The 19,577-nt window shown below is 37.6% G+C and overlaps 1 protein-coding gene across 4 annotated transcripts in view; it reads right to left on the bottom strand.

Moving 5' to 3' along the window:
- Window positions 1–19,577, bottom strand: part of PPP2R5E (protein phosphatase 2 regulatory subunit B'epsilon) — a 193,611-nt gene that overhangs the window by 76,468 nt on the left and 97,566 nt on the right. For all 4 annotated transcript variants that reach the window (XM_058293304.2, XM_058293303.2, XM_058293307.2 and 1 more), the window contains exon 3: window positions 15,532–15,728. In XM_058293304.2, coding sequence (XP_058149287.1) covers window positions 15,532–15,728 — 197 coding nt within the window. The remainder of the gene's footprint in view (window positions 1–15,531; window positions 15,729–19,577) is intronic.

The following is a 19,577-nucleotide window of genomic DNA, read 5'->3' as shown; positions in this document are numbered from 1 at the left end:
AATCCAAAATCAAATTAATGAGTTGAAAGGAAATACAGGGAAGCAGATGTGGCTCAAGCAATTAAATTCCCACCTCCCACAATGGAGGTCCTGGGTTTGGTTCCCCATGCCTCCTGAAAAAACAAAAATAACAAGTAAAACAAACGAAAAAAACTAATTCAGGGAACCCAATGTGGCTCAGTGGTTGAGAGCTGGCTCCCCACATACAAGGTCCCAGGTTTAATCCCCAGGCCCTCAAAACAAAAAGAAAAGAAAAAGAAAATATGGCAAAGGAGATAAATGACATCAAGAAGACTTTGAGCAAGTACAAAGAAGAATTTCAAAACTTGAATAGATCTTTTTCCAAATGCATTACTATTTGGCATTTGGTATTATAATAATCCCTTGGTGCCAAGGAGGTTCATCCCCAGGAGTCATGTCCCACATCAGTGGGAAGGTAATGCATTTATATGCTGATTTTGGCTTACAGAGATATCACGTTTAAAACCACACCAGGATAAAAAAATCACTATTCTTTCCATTACTGTGTGGGTCTCCACCTACTGAGACAACGCCCCATGAACACCTGAATATATTCACATGCCTTAAAGTTATGCACCGGGTGCACCCCTCCCTATACATCCCCCCATCACCAACACCCTGCACCAGTGAGCCTCTCCTGCCACAGTTGTGACCCTCATGTGATCCAAAACTGCTCCAAAAATGAAGCCAACAAAATAACAAAATAAAATTAATAAGAAAATGAAGTAATAGTTTAAAAGATAAATAAAATTTAAAAAAATTTGTAATAATTTTAAAAATTTTTATACATTCTATCTTTCATCACTATAAGATCTGCTGTCCTATGTACAGTGACAATTTCTTCCATATATTCCCCAAGTGTCTAGTTTTGTTTTGTTTTGTTTTTTTTCATTTTATCTTCAAAGGAGCTTTAAGTTATAGAAAAGTCACATAGAAAAATAGGGGATTCCCATATACCCAACATCCTTCTCCCGCTTTCCACTCTCCCCTGTTAATAACATTTTACATGCAGATGATACACTTCTTAACTGATATACAAATATTGAAGCATTGCTACTAACCGTGCTCAATGGTTTACATAATGGTTTACATTTTGAACCATACACTTTTATAGGTTTTGACAAAATTTTAAATGGCCGATATTCTTTATTGCAACATCAGGGAGAACAACTCCAATGCCCTAAAAATGCCCTAAAAATAGATAAAAATGTTTTATCTATTCTCTTCTTCCCTCCCTCTCCCCTTGGAACCTACAGTAACCACTAAGTTTCAATTTTTAAGAATAATATTCATATTTACTTGCAATAATATTGAGGGCTTGACATATTGGTCAGTTTTCTTTATTTAGGCACTGCCTATGTTCTCGAGGGATTCTTTTCCCTCCAATTGAGAATACAGCAGGACTCCCAAGGATGGGAATTTAATATTTTCTTGTTTATTGTGTGGGTTCAGGGTTCAATCTCTGGTACCTCCCACTAAGATAACACACTACAAGATGAACACTTACATATTCCATAGAAGCATGCTCCAGGTGTGCCCTAAACCATATTGCCCCCCACACCTGACACACTGCACTAGTAACCCTCCCCTGCCATATTCGCCAAAAGAACATTCCCAACATTGTAGTTTTAACCACGGACCTGCGAATCCCTAAAGTTCAGAATGAGGTTAGAGAATGGAAAGCTGAGTATTACCTTGTGCAGAATTGATTAAAAGTATGTGTTAATTTTGGGGAATAACTATAAAAGGTGAAAGCTCAACATAAATTATCTGTAACTAGCAATACTATTATGTGACTGAAAGGGGTTTAAAAGGAAAGTCTAAGATCATGTATATTAATGAAAGGAAAGCTAAAAAAGGTAACATGGAACTGTATAGCATAACAAAACCACATGTGATATATGAATATGGGTAAAATTGCTTATATAAGATTGTTTTTATTTGAAACTATACAAATGTATATTAATACTACAAGATGTTAATACCAGACAAAAAAACATTACGTAAATAAAAGAAATCTGACACAAAGTATTACATATTGTATGATTCTATTTATATAAAATGTAAATATAAATCAATTTATAAAGATGAAGTTAGATTAGTAGTTATTTAGGGCTGGGGAAGGACTGCTAAGGGGTGTAGAGTTTTTCTTTTTGGAGTAATGAAATTGTTCTAAAATTTTTTGTGGTGACAAAAGCACAACATTGTGATTTTACTAAAAGTCATTGATTATATACTATGGATAGATCGTATGGTATAGGAATATATCTCAATAAAACTGCTTAATAAACAAGTAATTGTGCAAGAATAGTCAGAAATATGTACAGCAGGGGAAGCATAGAGAGATCAAGAGGTGATGAATTTTTTTTTTTATTATTATTGAAATAATGAAAATAGTCTAATGATGATTGATGTGATAAATGCAAATATGTGATTGTGCCAAATACCACTGATAATGCACTCTGAATGAATTGTATGCTTTGTTGATATGTATTGATTAATTAAAGAATAAAAATATTTGAAAAAAATGGGGAGCAGGTGTAGCTCAATGGTTGAGCACCTGCTTCCCATGTATGAAGTACCAATACCCGGTACCTCTTTTTAAAAAAAAATTATTGCAAGTATATCAGAAGTTTTAAAAATTTAAGGAAAAAGAACTCATACAAAAAATAAACTAGGAAAGGAAAATTAGCCAAACTGTGAAAAATGTTTGGGATTTAAACAATGAAACTATAAGTAATATTTTTTTCTCTGCTTTCCAAATTTTCTTTGATGAGCATGGGGAAAACACACTGGAGAATTCCTTTATATATTCTTCTCCATTTCCTCTTCCTTTGCCACCATCTGACAAATTTAGGAAACAGTCCTCTGGGATGAGTTTGTCTTCATCCCTCAGACTACCCTGGGTTAAACCTGCCCACCTAATCTTCCTTAAAGGAGCTGGCAGAAGGGTACAGGATTTGTAGGGCCCAGAAGTAGAAAACTAGGAGAATCATTTACATTTCACCTCCCCATTCAAAAATCCTTAGCAACCCCCAGCTTCCTAGATACAAGATTAAGTCTAGCCTCCTCCTCTATTTAGCTTGCCAAACCCTCTGTAAACTAAATCCATCCCTGCCTCCCCACCTTATGACCCACAAACTCCAACCATGAACCTTCTACTCCCATTAGGCTTCTATTTCAAGATTAAACTTTATTCAAAATAAAAGATAACTTTTTTACCTGCAGAAATGGTAAAAGGAGTGTTGAATTCATTATTCTAGAGTCTGCTATCCACCACACACAATAATCACAGGGAAATAATTCACATACAGAGACAACTATATCGTACTGTCTCCAAAATTGGAAATGTAGCAGTGAATCCAAAAGTGAAGATTGTTGATATTAAATCTTGGAATCCAAAAATAGAGGTGTAAACACTGCAATAGGCATAGTGCTTACTGAGCATAAATACAGTGCAGGCCCTCATACTGCTGGCTCCAGAGTCAAACACTCCCTCCCACACACAGACCAGCTGTGTGATGTTTTTGCTACATTTCATTGTTCACAGTTGTGGGTCCTAAATCCTAGAAAGTTACTATAACTGACGAATTAAGTGATTTTTGTAAGAGCCAAAGTGCACAAGTTGGTATAAAATAATTATCAACATAGCTTTTCTGAGAGCTAATATTCTAACATTTGCTTTCAACACTTTACAGTTCAACTAATATTAAAAGAAAAATCAAACCTCTTGAATTTTAAAATTAAAAACAAACACACATACATAAAACACTTGAGGCTCCTGATGCATATCTCTGGCTATTCAGTACACACTCTTATTTGAAATCACTAAAAATAAAACAGGAAACATTGCCAAAACTCTCCAATATTGTGACCCTTCATTAGTTTAAAAAAAAAAAAAAATCCTGAGCTAGTTGGTGAGTAATCAAACAAAAACACTCCTGAACTACATCTAACAGGTTTTAACGTTACTCCTGATCCTGATCCTACTGCTTCATAATTAATTGAGTAAAATATGTCACTCCAAGGCAGGTTCCACAGATTTCTCTTTCAGGCCTCACTGAGGTGCGCTGGTCTCATCTTGTGAGGGAGTGAGGAGGGTATAAATTCTCTGAGGGAAACAGTGGACAGGAACTGCCCACTGACCCTGGTAGCTTATATTTAAACATGCACTAAAGGAGCACTGCGGGGAGCAGACGTGGCTCAAGCAGTTGAGTACCTGCCTCCCACATGGGAGGTAACAGGTTCCATTCCCAGTGCCTCCAAAAAAAGACAAACAACAAATAAGTGGAAAATGAGCAGACATCAAGCAAACAAGCACAATGAGCAAACATATGAGGGAGCCATCGCGGGGTGGGGGGTGGAAAAAAGATCACTGGGGAGCAGATGTGACTCAAGCAGTTGAGAGCCTGCTCCCCACATGGGAGGTCTCGGGTTCAGTGGTCAGTCTGTCCTAAAAACAAACAAAAATAAAAAACAAGCAAACTAATGAAAAAACAACAACTCAGGGGAGCCAATAAGGCTCAGTGGTTGAGCATCGGCCTCCCACTTAACAAGGTCTTGGATTCAATCCTGGGTCCCAGTACATCAATAGGGGAAAAAAAAAATCATTGATGCCTGATTATTTTTACCCCTGAAATAACTACTCTTACTTTCTAGAATAAAACGTAACAGACTCCCTATTTTGTTACTGAAGGTAGCATAGATACAAAACACAAGTGTCCAGCTACTTCTCCAAGGTCTAAACATAATGAATTTTTTTTTTTTTTTTTTTTTAGTTTATACAAATAATTTTATTTCATTTACTCACAGTGGGCAAACCCCTTTTTAATACAAATTGATTTTTTTTTTTTATTGACTTTGTAATAATATTACATTAAAAATATATATGTGAGGTCCCATTCAACCCCACCCCCCCACCCCCCTTCTCCCCCCCCAACAACACTCGTTCCCATCATCATGACACATCCATTGGATTTGGTAAGTACATCTTTGGGCACCTCTGCACCTCATAGACAATGGTCCACATCATGGCCCATACTCTCCTCCATTCCATCCAGTGGGCCCTGTGAGGATCCACGATGTCCGGTGATCACCCCCGAGGCGCCATCCAGGGCAGCTCCACGTCCCAAATACGCCCCCACCTCTCATCTCTTCCTGCCCTTCCCCATACCCATCGTCCACCATGTCCACTTTTCCCAATCCAATGCCACCTCTTCTATGTGGACATTGGATTGGTTGTGTCCATTGCACCTCTATGTCAAGAGGAGGCTCAGATTCCACATGGATGCTGGCTGCCATCCTCCCATTTTCAGTTGTAATCACTCTAGGCTCCATGGTGTGGTGATTGTCCTTCTTCAACTCCATCTTAGCTGAGTGTGGTAAGTCCAATAAATCAGATTGTAGGTGCTGGAGTCTAAACATAATGAATTTTTCAACTTTTCTAAGAGAAAAAGTCTAAAGTACTCCAAAAGGAAGACATCTGCATTATTCCATAAAGGCCTTAACTTCAAGAAAGGAAATTTCCTCAACATTTCAAAGAAGCCCATTAAATCCCTATCTACCCAATCACCTCCCTTCTATTACCTACAAATGAAGGGCCCAAAAACATCATATTCTCCAATATAATTTACTTATAAGTTTTATTAAAAAAATAAAAATTTTGAATGTCTCATGATGATGGAGGAGGTTGTTGTTATGGGGGGAGGAGTGGGGTAAGGGGGGTGGGGGGTATAGGGGGACCTCATATTTTTTTAATGTAACATTAAAAAAATAAAGAAAAAAATTTTTTTAATTTAAAAAAATAAAAATTTGGTCTCCACCTTACCAAGTAGTTATAACCAGTCCTATTTTTATTTAGAAACATCCTTTTATATGGGCCACCTGTCACCCTCCTAGCGCTGCTCCTCCTAGTCCAGGACCAGCTCCAGCCTTAGATTTTCATCCTTCTAATAGTCCCTTCACTGCTCAGCCAACCTCTGCCTCTCTATTCATAAATGTAATGACATTTTTACTCTAAAAGTCCCTTATCTTATCCCCACTTTCCAGAGGCAACTTCCTCCTCAAAATCACTGGATAGCATGTTTCTTCTTGTTTTTGTTTGCAGATCAAGATGGGCTTTTAATATTGGTCAGTAGCCTAGTGCCTCCTGGATATGACCTGTTCGTTGTTTTCTTGCAAATTCTTGCCTCATTCGTTACTGTCAAGGAGAATTCCACATTGAGGAAACTCGTTTCTGAATATTTGAGGATACTCAAAATGAGGATACTCATTTTCTCAGCTTTTTCCAGGAGTATTATTACACCACGGTGGTAGAGTCAGCTTTGTCCTTAGAGAATCAACCAATAGACCCTTCTCTCCAATTTCTGCCTCTTCTCAGTATAGACAGCCAAACCATACAAACTAACCAATGTTTGAATTATATAAGATCCACTTGGATATACCCACAGGCCACATTTTATCATCCGTTTTCATAGTAGATCTTTCCAGAAGCTATTTTAACTCTCTAAACCACACTTTCAGTTTCAAGGTTAAATTAAAAGATGGGTGGAAAAAGAAACCAAAACTTGGAGTACTACAATTCATCCTGCAAAATCTCCTGCCAGCTTGGGGGCTGGGTGAGGGTTCATTATCATGAGATGATATTATTGGACATCCATACAAGACAAATCATAGCTGTCAAAAAATTTGAATTATATTGTAAACTCTGAGCAATTTTAAAGCAGTTAAGCCAGAAGGACTACAAGCTCATAAAAGAAGAAAATAGCAATCATGAGTAGCTCAGTGCTTCCTTAGTAAAAACCCTCTCCTTTGTACATTTAAATTAAAACTAAACACATGAAAAGCTCATTCAGATTTTTTTTTTAAAAAGAGAGTTTTTGCAGGAGAGACATGGCAAATTATTAATAGAGATATGAATATGCAAGTATATCAAGGAAAAATTTATTAGGGTGAGCTGAGGGCAGTGGACATACACACATGCACACAGAAGCCTCCAAATAGAAACAAAGACTTGAAAGTGAAATTTTCCAGAGATAAGAGGTATGGAAAGTCACCTTAAAGAGAAAGAAAAGCTTTCAGATGCAGGACTTCGCTGTAACCAGAAAAATCATTAAATCTATCTGAAGAAAAGGTAAGTGTATCAGATGTGGTAGGTGAGTTTTCAATGAGTAATGATAATAATAATGACAACAGCTATTTTATGTACTTAGTATTGTTGCAAGCATTTTTCATAATTTAATTTTCACAACAACTTTATATGGTCACAATGGAGTAATAGGCTTAGTGGGGTTTAGACCCCTTCAAGATCACCTAGCTAAATAATTGCTAGACTGGACCCTGTCTGTCTAGACTGGACCACTGACCTGGGAAGGACAACAAAAACAAAAGGCAGATTGTACACACCTAAGTGTACAGGATTAGAGGGTCCACTGTGGAGATGGAGGGATGTTCAAATCATCTAGCAACTCCCCTTGCTCCAAATCCAGGCTGACCAAGCAACTTAATGATTCCTTGGCTGTGCATATAGCTTGCCTGTAGGAAGAGAAGGCATGATTCAAACACATGCAAACAGCTATTCACTCAGCAGTGCTTTTCTCAATCTCAATGCATACACTGGCCTTTCAAATTTTCAAATTAGTATTTTGTGAGTCCCATCAATTCAAGGATGAGGTCTCTAAGGTTGCAAAAGTGAGACCTCTCCAAGCTAATAACACTACATGAGGATCACATCTTGGTAGAAGGAACCTCTTCTTTGGAACTTCCACCATTGAGACTAGGAGAGAGAAAGACGGGGAACATATGAACTTGATGGGTTGGAATTGTCACAGAACTGAAGTTTGGGTAGGGCAGTTTCCCTCTGGAGTCTCTCTTCAACCACCAATCACTGCATTATTACATACTGAGAGGGAGTGGTAGGGCAGGAAAAAAATGTTGACAAGCACTTTAATTCAAGAGTAACACAAAAGCAATACAAAATTACCATAAAGGGTAGTGGGAGAAGGGTGGAAGTGGGGAGGAAGGAACAGGACAGCTAAGTTTCTTAGGCAAAAATGACCCAATGAAACCAATCTATAGGACCCCTAAGACTATTGAGCATTTTAACTGTAGAACAGAGTGATACTTTAAAATAATGGAAATTAAAGACAAAGTGCTGCACAGTTTCTCTACTCTTATAAATTACAAATGCTAAGAATCTGTTCCTAACCTTTAGTAGTGAACTCTTCCTGATCTTATTCTAAAACTGACTTTTGGTAATTTTGTTATCAGAAACCACTAAAATCTTTCTTAAATGTAAAGAAATTTGTTAATATCTAATCTAATTCTCAGGTCCTATCTTTTAGACTATACTCAAAATTTTTCCAATAACTTCAGTTCCTAAATGCCCCTCTCAGATAACACTCAATTCTCTCCACTTACTTATATTTTAAACCTTGTGAATAGCCTTTTTCCCAAGTGGCTCTTTTGCTACTGTGATGGTTAATTTTGTGTGTCAACGTGGCCAGGATTCATAAGTGTCCAGCTGTTTGGTCAAATTTGGGCCTAGGTGTATTTCACACATGGGATTAGCATCTACAAACAGTTGATTTTTTTTATTTTTTAGGTATCAGGGGCCAGGGATCTTGTATGTAGGAAGCTGGCACTCCACCACTGAGCCACATCGGCTTCCCTGAATTGGTTTCTTCATTTTTTTTTTTTTTTTTGCTTGTTTTTAGTTTTGTTCCTTCAGGAGGCACCAGAAACCAAACCCAGGACCTCCTATGCAGGAGACAGGAGCTCAACCATATGAGCCACATCTACTCCCTCCCCCTCCCCCCCACTAGATGATTTTAAGTAAAGATTACTCTCAATAACAAGTATGGGCCTCATCTAATCATTTGGAGATCTTAAAAATAAGAACTGAGGGTTCCACAGATCAGAAGGAATTCTGCCTCCAGACTACATCCTCCAGTTTTTAGTGAATTTCCAGCCTAAAGAATTCAGACTCTAGACTTGGATCATCATTCTTACTGAAATTTAGTCTCCAGCATACCCCCAGAAAAGTTGGAATTTCCAACTCCCATAATCATGTGAGCTAATTACTTATCTCTTATCTCTTTATATACATATACATACATACACACACACATTTTATACACATATATTCTTCCTTGGGTGTGAAGAGTCACCTCCAAGGCAATTTCTTACCATATGAAGGAAGATGTGGAGTGGACATTTCATATTTCCTGGGTAGGTATCACTCCCAAGACTGCTATTAGAAAGTTATTTTATAAAAAGAAACCCTCTGCCCTTCAACCAACAGAGCATGTAGTGAAGTTAATAAAGTACTCCTAACAGTTTGTGTAGGCATACTCTGAGATCTTTGATTGTGACTTTATTTTCTACAAAGCCATATTATTCTAACAGGAGACTAATCAGCACTGTGATTTCCAGTTAAATCAAACAATGTATAAAAAGATAAAACACTTAGATAACTAAGTGACATGGTTTAATTTGGGGGGAGGGGGAGAGCTAATGGGGGCCAAGACACAATATAAAGGACTTAAGTAAAGACTTCAATGGAAGAGTAGAAAAAAATGTTCAAGATATTTTAATTTAAAACTTTATTAGGATGTGGATGTAGCTCAAGCAATTGGGCTCCCGTTGACCATAACAGAGGTCCCAGGTTTGGTTCCCAGGGCCTCCTGGTGAAGGCGAGCTAGCCCACGCAGAGAGCTAACACAAAAAAGAGCCACAGATGAAAAGACAATTAAAGACACAACAAACCAGGAGGCTGAGGTGGCTCAAGCGATTGGGTGCCTCTCTCCTGGAAGGTCCCAGGATAGGTTCCTGGTGCCTCCTAAACAGAAGATGAGAAGACAAGCAGACACAGAAGAATGCACAAAGAATGGACACAGAGAGCAGACAGTGAGTGCGGGGGCAGAGGGGAGATAAATTAATAAAATAAATCTTAAAAAAAAAAAAAGTTGTTAGCTTTGGAAAATTGCATCCTCCAAATTTTGAGGTATACAGAAATTCAGCCACAGTTTGAGCATGGACAAACTTTAAAACCAAGAAAATAACTGGAAAAAAAAAAAAAGATAAGCCAAGTCATAAAGGCAAAATAGGGAAATAATAACAGCAAATGACCAGTATGACAAAACTGTATATTTTCTGCAAAAGAGAAGTGAGAGGATTTTACACTAATGAAGACAGTATACCTTCACAATTTCCAAACTGGAATTGTCTTAACTTACCCATATTTCATCCACTTCTCACCCATTTTTCACTGCACTGAAATGCAATGATTCCCTGGTATCATCTGGAGTTCCACCATTTTGCATTTTTCTCCTCTGCTCCACTCCCAAGACTGACAAATTCCCAATCTCTACCTCTAACTTTCCTCATTTAGGTTTCCCATGGGAACCTAGACATTACATCAAAAGTCACCTCCTCGGCTCCCTTCCAAGATTTGCTCTCCTTCCTGCTGTATCTTTTTTAAGTAGTACCACCACAAGCTATCTAATTCCCAAGGCTATCCTAGCTAGACATCTTCCTCTCTCTTACTCTAAACATTCACAAAAATATTAAATGGTTTCAATTTCACCTCCTAAGTGAATCTCAAACGCCATCCTTTCCTCTTCTCTACTTCCATGCCTTGGTTTATGATATCCACAACTTCTGATACATTAACAGTCTCAAAATCGATTCCTCTCAGCCTTCAGTGCAGCCCCTACAATCTCTCTGTCCACTACCACTTCAATACAAACCTGACCATGGTAACTCCTGGGCTTAAATGGTTATCCATTGTCAATTGGGTTTTTTCAGGATCTGGCCCACATTTAAAGCTTCAACTGCCATCACTCAACACCCACAACCCCCAAAACACACATTTAAGTGCTGTAACAACACAATACTGTTTCCCTGAATATACCATATGGTTTAGGGATTCCTTTGCATTATGTAACTGTCTTTTTCAATTCAATATTATTTCATCCACCTGAAAAACATGCATTCATCTTTTAAAACCCTTCTCAAGTTTTACTTATTCTGTAAAGACTTCCTTCACCACTCCTGCCTCCAATGAATCATCCTTTATCTCTACTCCTTCCTTGCTTGTATATATATTAATGCATATATAACATTATCTTGTTATTTGTTTACAGGAGTATCTTTCCTATCAGACTCTGGGCTCACTGACAGAGCAGGGTCACGCCTTTTTTTTTTTTTAAGGTACTGGGGCTAGGGATTGAACCTGGGACCTCATATTTGGAAAGCCAGCACTCATCCACTGAGCCACATCGGTTCCCTTGAGTTTTTTTTTTCTCCATTTGTTCTCTTGTTGTTTTTTGTTTGTTTCTTTGTTTATAGGAGGCACTGGGAACCTAACCTGGGACTTCCCATGTGGGAAGCAGGTACTCAACTGCTTGAGCCTCATCTGTTCCCAGGGCAATGCCTTTTTTTTTAAATCAAAATGTAAAAGTGTGGCTCGAATTCATTCAATAAACATTACCTGGAATTAATTAAAACAATGTCTTCAACAAGAAGATTTCATCTCACATTTGAAGTACTCTCAAAAAAGATGTTTTGGAAAAGGAAGATGTGCAAATATAAATAGCATAAAATATACAAAGTTCAGGTAAATAAAAATTAACATAAAATTACTTAGAGAACCAGAAATTCTGAGAAATCTTTCAAATGGATACATGACATCAGAACAAAAAAGAAAACATTAGCATAATGGGTAAAAATTCTCCTCAAGGACAGAAGACTGACACTTGAGATGACACAAAGCAGAATGTACCAAAGCCTAAAGAAACTTAAAAGGCCAAACTCCTGTTTTTCCATCAGATGTAATCCCAAGGCAAATACATGCAACAAACTATTTACCTAAACAACTACTTTGGAAATGGTTTATAAATTTTAAAATGGCAAAACTCATACTACATTTCTTAGACTGTATTAATCAAATGAGTTGGGATTTTTTAGAGCTGGAATGATCTGACAGATCATTATCAACTCCCTCCATTTACAACAGGAGACAACTGAAGCCTGGGAAAGAAATTAATTACCCAATACCTCACCCCTAGTTTAGTGGATAGACAGATGAGGACAGTGGTTCCCAGATTCTTTGCCTAGGGCTCTTTCCATTACCCCACACTACCCCTCTGCAGGTAAGTTACAAGATACATTGATTTGTTTTGTTCTTTTGATACATAAAAGAGTTTTTTCTTTCTTATCTCTAGCACTCTGTAGGTGGTAACCAGACTTCATTTAAATGTTAAAAATGATTTCCACAGCTCACAGATTACTTACATCTCTCACTCTTTTCTTCCCCTAACAGGACGCACTAGCAACTCTCAAGGTATAGGTCCCATCAGGCCTTTGGTAATTAAGTTGATACCATAACATGCCATTATAAATCATTATTCATCCTGGCTTGTAGAAGCCAGCTATTGCTTCATTGATATTTCATTTAAAACACTATCATTCCCGTACTGATAGTAGTGAAGTAGTTTTGTTTTACAGTGACAAGAAAGAGGAGTAGGTGGGGATGGTGACTGGTTAATAGGCAGGATGCAGGACTGACTTGGAATTACAGAAGCTGAGAACCACGGAGGCAGTAGAATTCAGTACACCTAAGTGACAGAGTCTTTTAAGTCTACAAACATAAACTGTGGGTTTCACCGACAGTTGTAAAGTCAAGTATCTCATAACAAAATCATCAAAACATAAATAATAATGTTTATTGAATGCTTAATAAAAGTATTTATTGCATGCTTGTCATGGGTAAGGACTGTTGTAGCTGTAAACACATCATCACAAATCCTCACAAAATCCCCAAAAGGCAGGTACAAAACAGATTAGGAAAGTAAGCTGTGGTAGTGCACATGAAAGGGACTGAGAGGTGACAAACTAAAAAGGAGTTGGGGAGAATGGGGGGGGGGGTTGGCTTAGATTATACGTATTTTTGAGATGACTGGAACCTTAATTTGCAAACCAAGCACAATGATTTTACTTAGGTGGAATATTTATGAAAGTAGGTGGGAGGGGATATGCCACCCTTCCCCACCCCCACATACTTCTTAGCATCACACTAAAACCTAGGGCCCCAAAGATAAAGTAACCTGTCCAAGGTGACAGAGCAAGTAAATGGCCAGAGCTGGTACTGAAACCTACATTTGTTTGATTCCAAAGTCCTTCCTCTTTCTATTCTATTACCTCTGACAATTTCACAAATCAACAAATATTAAAAAATGAATTATATCTCTGAGAATCTTAAAATATTATCTAGAAAGCTAATTTTCTAATATCCTTGAACACTTCCTAAGGTAGGGCTCGAGAATATTTTAAAACACATATTCGCACACAAATAACAGGACTCTGTAAGAGTGGGGGAGGTGAAGGAAGATGAGAAGAGAAAATGTTCTCCTTTAAGAAAAGCTGGTTTATAAGAATGAAAGAATTTTTGGATTATGCTAAAGAATGGTTTTAAAAACTGAGTATAATCCAATGATGTCCAATATATTAATCATAATTTGGGAGGCTAAAATACATTTTAAGAGAGAATTCATTTAATCATTCAACAAATTCCAGTGCAGCAGTGTCACAAATAACACTGGGCTAGTGGGTACTGTGGAGGCCACAGAGATGTGCAGCACACATTTCCTGCCGACTATGTAGACAGTCTAGTTAGAGAAATCAGATCAATGTGTGAAAGGATAAAAAAGCAGCAAATGAACAAATTCCCAAAGGGTGGGCTGCCAAGAAGCATAGGAACTGAAAGGAATGGACAACACCCGGACTTTTCAGGAAAAAGAGATAGCATTAAGTTAGTCTTGAAGGGAGGGTGTGAATTAGAATTAGAGGCAGGGGGCAGGGAATACGTTAAGGTCCAGAAAAAGGGAAGAAAAAGATTATATAAAAAAAAATAATAACAAATAAACAGATGTTCTCTCAGAAGAGCAAACTGACATGTGTACAAGTTTACTGAAGGGGTACTGGTACATAAGTTATGGTATCATACAATAAAGTAACACTCATCTACAAAAAGTAATGAGGCAACACTATATGTACATAAGGGATGAGCACAGGGGTAGGCTGAACCATAGGGATTCTGCTCTGCATAAGAAAAGACAAACTAGAGAATATCCAGAGTATCACGTTAAGACATTTAGATAGCAGGCAAACTCTAGAGAAGAGTTTCTCTATAGCAGCACTACTGACAGTTGGGCTGGATAGTTCTTTGTTTTGGGGGACAGACCTGTGCGCTGCAGCATGTTAAGCAGTATCCCTGGTTTCGACCCCTAGAAACCCCAAGAGCAATCACCACATCCCCTACGAATGCAACTACCAAAACTGACTCTAGACAATGCCAGAGGTCCCCAGGGAGGCAAAATCGCCCCTGGTTGAGAACCACTGCTCTAGAGCCACAATGTTAACAGCCTACAAAACATTCTAGAAATGCATTTCTATAAATTAACAGCAAATGCAATATACATCCAAACACAGATCTGAAGAATATATTTGGATATTGCTTTTAAATATCCTTCAAACATCAGTCACGGCTTCTCCAATTTTAATAACTTGGGTCTCTTCCCAACTCTGAACCATTCATTTTTAACCACATCTACTCCATCACAGGTGCTTCCTTCATTCATTTGTTGAATACAAATAATACAATTTCAATATAAAAGCTAGATAGGTTTTCAGCAATACAGAGAGGAGGCCACATCCCCTGGTGAGCTTCCCAATGGGGCACTGACCCTTGTGGATCTCTGCAGCGTATTTTCACAAGTTAGTAGACCAGCCTTCCCAAAACAGCATGTGCTGTCTAGATTCAAAATCTTCTAGGATGCCAATAAAGACAACCCTCCTACAGAAGTCTAACAGAAAGATCATATTTTGGCTCAGTTCTTTAAGAAATATAATTGTTGGCCCATTAAGAACATAATTATTTGCATTATGCTAATAGTATTTCTTCTTGTAACTCCTAAAGACCACACAAAGGCCAAGATGCCATTCAAAAATCATGAAAGACATTACCCCTGATTTCAAGAAGATTATAAAGGATTCATTATAAAGCCAACAAAGGCTTTAACTACATTTTATAAATCACAATTTTTATTAATAAGCTTAAAGTCATTTCTAATATACCACAATAAATAGAGGGAAAAAAATCAAGACCTCCATCAAGCTTAAATCTTTTTCAAATGCACATCTAAAACTGTTCTCCTTTTCTCTTTCTTTTCCCAAAGCAGAAATATAATAATCCCCTGGCAATCTTGGTTTTATGTCTGAAGTCACTGATTCCTTCAATGCTGTTGCAGGTGAAAAGTTCTGGATTTCATACTCATGAAATCATACTCTTCAGACATTCTAGTACTGTGCTGACTACATTTGCTTAGCTCCCTGAAGGTTGGCTCTCATTTGTGGAGGTGACCTCCAAGTGAACTCACTCTGAAATAAATACACCTGTGAGTTGCTATGGAAGATGCTTAAAAGTATCCGCGGCAAAAAAAAGAAACTCACCATTCTAACTACTTCAGGGTAAGTCTGCTCTGTCAAACAGCCTCTGCTTATTGTAATGTAGTCCACCAGTTCATTAAGAGTGGAGCGCTTGTATTCTTTCATTTTAAGATCAGATAGCGTGTCCATGAAGTCAAAAATGACACAGCACTGCTGAAGTTTCTTTAGGAACAGTTCAGGCTGCTCTGAGGATGGAACGTCTAAGAAAAAAAAAGGAAATGGTGTAAGTCTGTCATCAATTTCTAGGTAACAGGAATTCTTTGTGAAAGTTACTTCAAAAGCAAGGTCAAAAAAATAAGTAAATAAGAATTCATATGACCACAGTGTTCTTTTTAACAGTTAGGCATAGGGGTCGGGAGAGAGGACATTAAATCTATTAAGAGACTTTGTCTTTGAAAACTACATTATATCAACACAATTGACAGCATTTGCTATTCCACTCCAAAGATTGACCAAAATCCCAAAAGCCATTAGAGATGTGAAGCAAATTTCAACCAAAAGGCCCCAAAGTCAATACCAAAGATCAAACTTCCCATAAGACAAAGCAGTTTTCACTGTTGATTTAAATTACTTTTACTAAAAAAAATTTCTAAGCAGAAATGTCAGTATATTCATTTTAATTTCATGCTGACATCCTTGGTATTTAAAGCAATTCTTTTGTGTGTGTTTATATTTTTTGTTTTATGTTGGCTTGGCTTCATCTCTATGAAGTTTTTTTGTCAAAAAAACAAAAAACAAACATGAAAAATCAACAAAAGGAAGCAGTACCAATTCTCTCAAAAAGAATACATCTATAAGTGGGAAAATAAGAGCCCACTCCACTTAAATCTACACTCTATCTTTTGACCCATCTTCTTCCTTCAAAATGGAGAAAACGAGTGACGTCTTCATAACTATGTTCTCAGAACAGGCATCTGTTCTTTCCCACAAACAGCAGGTTACACATTTGGCTTGGTGTTATTTCTAAAAAATATGTAGAAATTCCAAGTTAGTTAAAATCCCCTAGCTAGAAAAGAGAACTGAAGTAAAGTTGGAAATACCCTACTAAGTTGCAGACAGCCCACTCCTATCTTTCCCCTATATTTTCATACCTACCACCCGCCACTACTAAACTGTAACTTCCCAGGAGAGGCAATGAAAATTATGAGCAGGGTAGACTATGCTGTCTACCAAGGTGATTAACTCATTAATCCTCAGATCACCCTTAGAGGTAAACAGGTAGTATTATTCTCCATTTTTCAGGAGGGAAATTAGAAAAAACTATTGAGATTCCACAATGAATGAGTTATGAAGCTGGGCATGTCGCCCAAGTCTCTAACCACAAGTCCACATTAATGTTAGGCCAGTCACATGCAGTTGCCAGCCTCCCAGAAAATACAGTAAGCAGCCTCACAGCATGGACCACCTGCTCCCTAGAAATGAGTACAACAGCTAACAGCTTCTGCCTTGCATTGCAGCAGCCCCAGCAGAGGGATATAGAGGCCACTCCCATTCACAGGAACTGCATGGCTCCTCTCCACAACCCCCTTCCCTCTTCACATCCACAACCCAAATGCCAGCCCAAGTACTGGGACCTCAAAGGTAATTCCACCCAAAACACTATAACAACACTGACTTTAGGGGAAGCCTATATGAAAGTGAACAGAACACCTGAAAACATAGGATTTCTCTACTAAATAGAGTAAAAGTAGAAGACGTAGTCAACATTTTTGAAGATATATGTACTGCTACTCTCAGAAAAAAAACAATTAATCATTCTTCAAAAGGCGAATTGCCAACCCCTCCCACTCCCACCCCCACCAGTCCTCAAAGACCTAAGGTATCTTACAGTAGTCAAAGACTTTGGAATTAGTTTTAAGTTAAGGCATGAGATGTCTTGCTGCGTGCCCTTAAGACTTAATCTGTTTCAAAACATCTGGCCTTAGACGGAAGAAGAAAATTTAGTCAGACCAAGCTTGCTCTTTAATTGTTACCTGCTTCAGGTGTTAAAAAATAAATGAACAAACAAACAAAAACTAAACAAGGCTGCTTATGAATATGACTATGTATCCTTTACCAATGACTACATGTGCAAGGCCAAAGGGGTTGGTTACTGAAATCTTCCGAGTTCTGCCTCAGACCCCATAACTTGAAGCTCAATGGGAGTTTTGATACTGCATAGGGAATAAGACAGAAGAAGCTTATTAACAAAATATTAGTTAAAATATTCAGAAGAAATTTTAATTAATCTCATTTTGATGGGAAATTCAGTGAAGTTAGAAAATGAGACCACCTATATTAAGAGCTCCTGGACTCAGCACATATGAATTATGAAAGTATTCATAAATGATAGCCTTTCCTCCAAAATGCAAACCATCACTTCAGCAGTGATAAAAGCAATTAATCTTCATGGCCACTCACTGCACTAATACTTAAGAGATTCATATATTTGGCTGATAAAAAAAATTCAGGCAGTTAACATTTAGTCCTTTTTTTTTAATGTTAGATGGTTGAAAATTATTCTTTACTTATCAAAATTGATAAAATGTCATAGAAAAACGTGAAGCAGGCACCCCTTCTGCCCAATGGAATAATGACAAATAGCTTACAATTATGGAAAACTACTGGGTATATTTATTAGGTACTACCTAAAGCACTTTACATATATTATACCTCAATTAATCCTGACAACAATCCTATGCAGTATTATTTCCTATTTTACAGATGAGAAGACCAAATCACAGAAAGCTTCAGTGACTTGACCAGTCATACAGCTTTTAAGCAGTGGAGAGAAGATTCAAACCCAGCTCCACATCATTGTGCTAAATTCAACCGCAGTGAAAGGCAAAAAGCAATACAGTATTGCAGAAAATAGAATGTATACAAAGAAAGAATGCAAAAAGAAATCAACATATTAATCTCCAATATGTTCCACCACTTATAAAGTACCATGTCCTCAGAGATTAAAACTTACAACATGCTATGCTTTATCCTTTATTATAGACTAAATTCTTCTAAAATGACCTCCTTTCCTTACATAAAGGAACTTAAGCAGTCAAGACTGACCAAAAGAAGAAAAGGTTTCTTCAAAGGGTCAATTCCTTTGTTTTTTGTTTATTTATTTGGTTGGTTGGTTGTTTTTAGGATAAACTGAGAATTGAGCCCAGAACCTCATATATGGGAGGCAAATGCTCAACCACTGAGTCACAACCACTCCCTGAGTCAATGCCTTTGTAATAACAACCACCACCAAAATTCATCCATGCCATGCAAGGGGTCCTTCCTGTAACATTTGGACTCCAGACTGCCTCACACAGCCATCCTGCTCCCAACTTCATCCTTGTCTCCCTAATTTCAATGGGATATAAAAAAGATAGGATAAGACAGTATGAAAGAAAGAGCCATGTCTGGGTAGTACAGAAAATTCATCAATAGAAGAAAAGTTTAGTGTCTATGGAACCAATTCCGGAAAGAGATACATTTATAATAAAGAGCAGGTACTAGGCCATGAAGAAAACCTCACAAATGACAAAAAGAAAAACCATGCAGGCATACATTCTTATCCACAATGCAATAATACTAGATTTTAACAACTTGAAGCTACTCATTTAACAAATCCAAACCACTTGGAAATGTTAACACTTCTAAAGCTTCTACCCATCTATCTTCCAGAGCAACCCAACAGAAACTCTGGTTTGCACAGTCTGTGTCTGTCCCCGAGAGGGATTTCTTTCCCATAGAATCATAACCACAAATAATCGGGAATCAATAAGTGGTTATGCATTATGTCTTTCATCATTGTAAGATGAGTTATCTTGTATGAACAGTGTCAGTGGCATTACTTTGGAATTTATGCTCCCCAGTATAACACAGTTAGAATCATTTATAGGTTCTCTACACATGGCTCTTCTGCCTCTTTTATTTGCACCTATAATTAGCACTATCCTTGATATATGTCCCAGAGACTTAAATCTTTGGTCCATCCATGAGCCAGTTGAGCTCTGAATTTCAGCAGAGTTGTAACACCTACTCTCCAGTTCATTGGACTAATCCAGGACAACTAACAAGGA

Source organism: Dasypus novemcinctus, chromosome 3 (assembly GCF_030445035.2).
Source record: "Dasypus novemcinctus isolate mDasNov1 chromosome 3, mDasNov1.1.hap2, whole genome shotgun sequence".
Lineage (NCBI taxonomy): Eukaryota > Metazoa > Chordata > Mammalia > Cingulata > Dasypodidae > Dasypus > Dasypus novemcinctus.
Note: the sequence above shows the minus strand (reverse complement) of the source record. Positions and strands in the feature narration are given on the sequence as shown.